The sequence below is a fragment of the Otolemur garnettii genome, unplaced genomic scaffold, assembly GCF_000181295.1.
Source record: "Otolemur garnettii isolate 467f Iridium unplaced genomic scaffold, OtoGar3 scaffold00147, whole genome shotgun sequence".
In the NCBI taxonomy this organism is placed as follows: domain Eukaryota; kingdom Metazoa; phylum Chordata; class Mammalia; order Primates; family Galagidae; genus Otolemur; species Otolemur garnettii.
In genome coordinates this window covers 350,649-357,018 of record NW_003852542.1, presented here as the reverse complement: position 1 = coordinate 357,018, position 6,370 = coordinate 350,649, and the positions used below count along the sequence as shown (strand labels likewise).

At 41.9% G+C, this 6,370-nt stretch overlaps 1 gene segment (V, D, J or C); it reads right to left on the bottom strand.

Moving 5' to 3' along the window:
- Nucleotides 1-3,856: 3,856 nt before the first annotated feature.
- LOC111728262 lies at nucleotides 3,857-4,729 on the bottom strand. The segment is given in 2 exon segments: nucleotides 3,857-4,293; nucleotides 4,681-4,729. Coding segments are annotated over 2 exon segments (486 nt in total).
- Between the last annotated feature and the right edge of the window lie 1,641 nt (nucleotides 4,730-6,370).

Here is a 6,370-nt window from a genome sequence, read left to right as displayed (position 1 = left end):
CCCTTAGGCTCCACAGAAGCTGGCCAGTTAGCTTTTGTGGTAGGGGTTAAAGATCTGCTTCCAGTTTGAGGCTGAAGCTGCCCACCCTGGCAGAAAGTTAGTGTATGGCAACAGGCACAGCAGAGCCTCTCTCTCTTCTCCCCACCCTCTGCTCCACAGCCTCCCCTAAAGCAGGGAGACTTGTACTTAGGGTTGGATCACTGTGGGAGGATATCCTGTAGCTCGCATGCAGTGACAAACAGCAGTATACTCAGACTTTACTCTGAGGATCTTAAGAATGAAATATATGCCTCTACCACTCTCCCAGAACATGTCTTGACTTCAGACAAATAGTTGGAGATCTTATACCCTGGGAAATGTGGAGACTGGCCTGGCTTGAGCAGGAACCAGCTCATATAAGTTTTTCCATCACTTATTCACAAGACACTGGTTAGACCTGTAAGAGATAGAGGTTGGCTCTTTAAGAGTGCTGATCAGAGAGGGTGGAATCTGGGTCATCACAATGTCCCCAGTGGATCCTAAAGTAATATACAAGAGAAAAAATGAGTGTATGTGCAAGCATTGTGATCAATGTTTATTTATATTTTAATATTTCTGACTAATTCAATTTCCTGCGCTGTTGATTCATATGCCCCAAATGTCCAATTTCTAAAGTGATCCCCAAATTTTCAAGGTACAGAGGGGTCTCTAGAAATCCTCTAAACCATCCTGTACTTTCTGTGTAGGAGTTATCACCAGATGAATGGCCCTGCTCCTTCTGGAATCTTCATCCTTCTTTGTTCTAGGCCTCACATGCCCCATCCAGGGGGACCATTCATGCACATCTAACATGTGCACAGAGCACACATGGGAGGCAGTGAGCCCTAGAGCTTCCCTCCCACCCCAGTCTCATTCCTCATCTGCTTACCAGTTACTCAGAGCATTAGCAGCCCCAGGAGCTGAGCAACAATTCTCATTATTATTTGAATAACTAGAGTAAAATTTGCCTCCTTTACAGAAGAACATACATGTACTTGTAAAACCTCTGAAAATTTCATAGTTAATAGAACTTAGCATTTATTTTCATGATCCTGGATATTCATGTTAACAATCATCTGGCCGATTAAGGTGGTCACAACCGTGTTTCTACTGCTGGACATTGAGCTCGGCTCAAGCCTTTGGGCTGTGTTTGATCTGGGACCAAGACAGTGACTATGTCAGGAAAACATTTGTATGGCAGGTAGCAGGCCTGAACAACATCCCCAAATCAAGCAAAGCAGGCAAATAAAAGTGCAGGAATCTACCTCTAACATAGTTGCAAACAATTTTTACTTATCCTTTCACTATATTAATATGTAAAGTCTCTGATATATTTACTACATTTAATTTTTGATGTATTGTCCCATGGGAAATAGTCATGTTTTTCATAATTCTTATTTCTCCAATAGAAAATGTTTATCATATATAGTTTTGCATTAAATAGAAATAAAGGTAGGCATGTTTTCAATGTAAGACTTTTCTCATTGGAAAAAGAAATATCTTTCATTAAAGCAAATGACATTTAAAATACAACTGCTTAAAAATATTGTAAATTACCTGTTAATTTGTTAAATTTAAGACTGTCATTCAACATGCCTGAGATGCATTTGCTACTTGGCAGGTGTAACCTGCTCACAGGGATCAGCGCTGATGCTGCACTGGCATCCGGACAAACACTGAGTAACAAAGTTTTCCCATGAAGGACAATTTATACTATACACACCTTTAGGTTTTCCTGTTTGTTTTGTCAACAGAAGGTTTTTATTTGTTTGTCAAATGATTGCTATATATTCTAGGCAATTTTCTCATTTTTCTTCTTACTCTATGGCTTACTGGCATTTTCCTGCAATGATCTCAGACTTTCTAGTAATAAGTGAAACCACATTCCAGCATATTCCAACATGATCTCAGACCTGAAAAGTTTTGAGATTTGGGGAAATATTGCTCTTATATGTCATCATTATCATTTCTGGAAACACAATTCCCCAAATCCCTCTTCCATCTATGGTTTCTTGTAGGGTTACTCAATGAAGGGCCCTTCCTTCATATGTGAAAGTCAAAAGAGGATGATTCAGTATTTATTGACACTTGTAGGCAGACACCTGGACAAAGCAGAGGAATGGGGGATCCTCTGGGGGAAAAGCTGCATCAGCTGAATGCAGCAGCAGCCCCACCTTGGGCTTCTCAGACTGTTCTGAGGACCAAATGGATAAGCAGCCTATAACTTCAGTGGCAGATAGACTCTGACTATTGACAACCCCCCTGGATTCTCCCGTGTCTGCTATCAGCGTCCCTGACTACCCTAGGTGCAGGTTTCTATTTTTCATTCTACATTACTGTTTTAAAAGAATTCCAACTTGGAATATTAAAGTAGCTTCTATTTTGAACTATGGACACTGACTGATGCCCTAAACATTTGTCAGGTATCATAATTGCCGTCCTTTCTTAAATCAAGGGAGTCATGGTCACATCTGCACTACTAAGAGTGAGGAGCAAGAAAGAACTAGAATGCAGAGCACCCTCCCAGGCCCATTCTGTACAGCAGAATACAGTGCTTTTATACGAGTTCTCTTCTGAAGGACCATTTTCTTACAAATCATCTCCAGATAAAAGATGCAGAAATAATCAATTTTGGATGCTCACCTGTACCCTCCTGAGTGACTAGGAATATGTGATATGACCTAAGGACCATTCATTTGGGAACTTCACTAACCCTTGAGTCACCCAGGCTCTGGAGCCGTCCTTGATGCAGGACTTTCCCCTGAGCTGGCAGTGGCATCAGGACAAAGCCTCAGGGCCACTCAGGGACCATCAAACCTGTGAGTCTTTCCAAGTCACACATGTGAGTTTCCCTCACAGTTTGTAGCTCAAGCCCAACACCACCAGCCTCCCCACCCCAACAAACGTGAGCAGCAGAGGTGGGTATTGTAGGAACAGCTGACTCCTCGTGTCCTTCCTGCTCTCCTTTTCTACTGCCACACAAAGACTAATATTTTTATTCTTGGTGGGCAAGAATTACCATTTTCTAAATTCTGCTGAATGTAGCATCCATTGTATGTGCTCTAATTCTGTCAGACTTGGTTATTTATTTTTACAATCCAGATTTGGAATTCAGAAATCTCACATTTTACTTCAACATGATGCAGGGGTTCTCAAACTTTTTAAATAGGAGGCCAGTTCACTGTCCCTCAGACCATTGGAGGGCTGGAATATAGTTTAAAAGGACAGGCAGTGGCAGCAAAAACACCTGGCTGGTGGCTTAAATGTCCTCGATGGGCCAAATGTGGCCCACAGGCCATAGTTGGAGGATACCTTACTGATCAAAGATTTTGACACATGACTTTTGATTTCAAAATAGATTTAGCATAGTTAAAATCCAATAACTGAACAGTTTTCTTGGGTACTCCCAGAAACAGTGCACAATGCTGGATCTGTCCCTTATTACAGAGACTTATGTTAAAACTGGAGTGTCGAGTGTGAAGTTGGATTGAGGTGAAGGAATGGAGCCTATACCACTAACCCAATCCAACTTCATGTGCACCGATAGCTATTTAACCAGAATGACATGGAAAATACATATTAATTTTAGACTGCTATGAGTCAGCTTCAAGGGCAAAGCTGTCACGCTGACTTGATTTAATTGAAAAATCAATGCAGGGCAGGCAGGGAAGATTCGGATGAACTTTCACTCACTTTCTCTTCAGTCTTGTCTGGTTGTCAGGGGGCACTTTCCCCCCTCCATTCTCCTCGAGGTTCCATCTGGCCAGGCTAGCCCCGCTGACAGGTCCTGTGTGTGCTGTCTCAGATGAAGCTGGGGCCTCACGTTCTAGAGCATTCACTATAGTCTATTACCCTGAGTTCCCCACAACTCAGGCTTTGGTGCCTGCTCAGCAGACAAACAACACTGGTGGGCAGCTGGGCCACGCAGCAGGGAGGTTTGTGTTTGGGGCTGTATCACTGTGTGAGGAAATTCTAGAGCTTGCATGCAGTAATAAACCCCAGCATCCTCAGGCTGCACCCTGCTGATCTTCAGGGTGAAATCTGTCCCTGACCTACTGCCACTGAACCGGTCTGGAACTCCAGAGTCCAGGTTAGAACCCCCATAAATCAGGTGCTGTGGAGACCTCCCGGGCTTCTGCAGGAACCAATACAAGTAGGTGTATCTGTTACTGTGCAGGAGGCTCTTACTAGCCTTGCAGGAGATGGAGGCCGGTTCTCCAGGGGTGACAGCCAAGGAGAGTGGGGTCTGGGTCATCACAATATCCCCACTGGATCCTGAAAGAGGGAGAAAGAAATGCAAGGTTATCTACAAACATTCGTAGACATTTTTCATTCTTTATTCTAGGCTAAATTATTTTTCATGTGTGCGATTTTGTCTCAGGCCCTCAAAATATTCAATTTGAAACAGAACAGAGATTTTCAAGCCATGAGAGAAACTCTAGAGGTTCCCCATATCTTCCCCTCTGTCTCGGTCAGAGTTTTCACCAGAGTTTTCATAGCTCCTTCTAGAATCTTCCTCATCCTATTGATCTGAACCTCACAGGCTGCATCCTGGAGGACAAGACGTGTACATCTAACACGTGCACAGAGCACATATAACAGGCAGTGGATCCCTGAGGTCCTCCTCGCCCCATTCCCCTCCTCATCTCCTTCTGTCCTTACCAGGGACCCAGAGCATTAGCAGCCCCAGGAGCTGAGCACAGAACCTCATTGTGAGACGTTGGACTGAGGAATCCTGATCAGTCAAGGCAGGTTCAGAGCTGAGCTTTTATTTCAGACTCCCAAGGGAAGGTCCTCCCCAGGGGACAGTATGCAAATCCCCTGGTGGTTGTAGTGGTGTTAGATGAAATAAGAGGTGGGTGGGGCCCTCTCTTGTGAGCAAAGTGATGGGAAATATTGTCTGGGTTTGGAAGGAAACTAACAGAGAAAAAAATCTATTCTGCCTCAGTAGGAGAAAGGACAAATTTAATTTTTCCTTCTTTTTCCTCCACTTGTTTTTAGTTCTTGGGTGTTTTGCTGGGAAGATGACAATTTTTGAATTGAAGAATTAACATTTGTCATTGTATTTTGTAATTTTAACTGTAATGTGTGTCATTCTGAACTTGTTCTGTTTCACCAGAATGTGCTTTATTGAGTTTCTTTCATCGATGCAGTCATGTATTGTGCTGCATTTGAAAAGTTTTTGCTATCATTTTTTCAAGTATTTTTTGAGTTCCTTTCTCTCTCACATCTCCTAGTGACCTCCATACACACTGACCTCTAACACTCTGAGGACTTGTTCATTTGCTTTAATCTTTTTTCTTTTGAATAGATAATTTCTATTCTGTTTCTATTTTTTCATAACTTCTACTTCTCTATGGAAAATCCCTATTTGTTGAAAGATTTTCTTCTCATTTGCTTTTTTTAGCCTTTGATCATAGATCAAAGATTAACAACCATTCTTAAACATCTATAATTATTTTGAATTGTTTCCCATTTAATAGTTAACTACCGATATCACTTTTACTGATATCACTTCTTTTGTATTATCCTTAGTTTTGTATTATCCTTAGCTTATGGTTTGACTTTAAGGGACCTGTCCCTCTATCTGTATTGTTTAATGGTAATGAATGATTTGGGAGGCTTTGCTGAAGCATCAGACGCTCGGGATGCTTCTACCAATTCACCTGCATGTGATTTGGGAAGTTCATGAAAACTGCAGCAGTTCCTACTTCCTTCTGTATTTACCACTCATCCTTCTCGACCTCTGTGTTAATTCTAATACATATGCAAAGGTTATCTCATCAACTCTGTGATTTTACCATTCCCAGGAATCTACATTAGCTTTCAGCTCATCTATCACCTGTCTCACCCTGGGCCATCACCTTGGACTAGCAGAGCTGTGGGCTTTTTCTGTTCCTTCCCTATAGACCTCACCACAGTTAGCTGGAAACACTGACAGATCTTGCTGCTCCCTACCGGAACTCAGGTAGACCCCTCGGCAACAAGCTGCTTGTGTTTGTTGTCATCTCGTGTTGGTCCTGCTGCAGTTTTCAGTTCTTGCTTATTGTCTTTTGATAGAAGGGAGCAACCCCAGGCAAAAGGCCACATTTTTTCCCTGTTTATTACACAAATTTCTAGTACTTTTTTAAGAATTAAAACTTCTCAGTTCATTCTATGTTTCAGGTTATTTTCAGAACCCTGAAATACTTGTTTTATATATGTTTTTTTCATTTCATACTTAAATTGGTTTTCTTTCTGCATAGAGAATTCAACAAATCTTTTATGACATCATAACAAGAAGTGTTTTCTTTTTCTTTTCTTTTTTTTTTTTTGAGACAGGAGCCTCAAGCTATCCCCCTGGGTAGAGTGC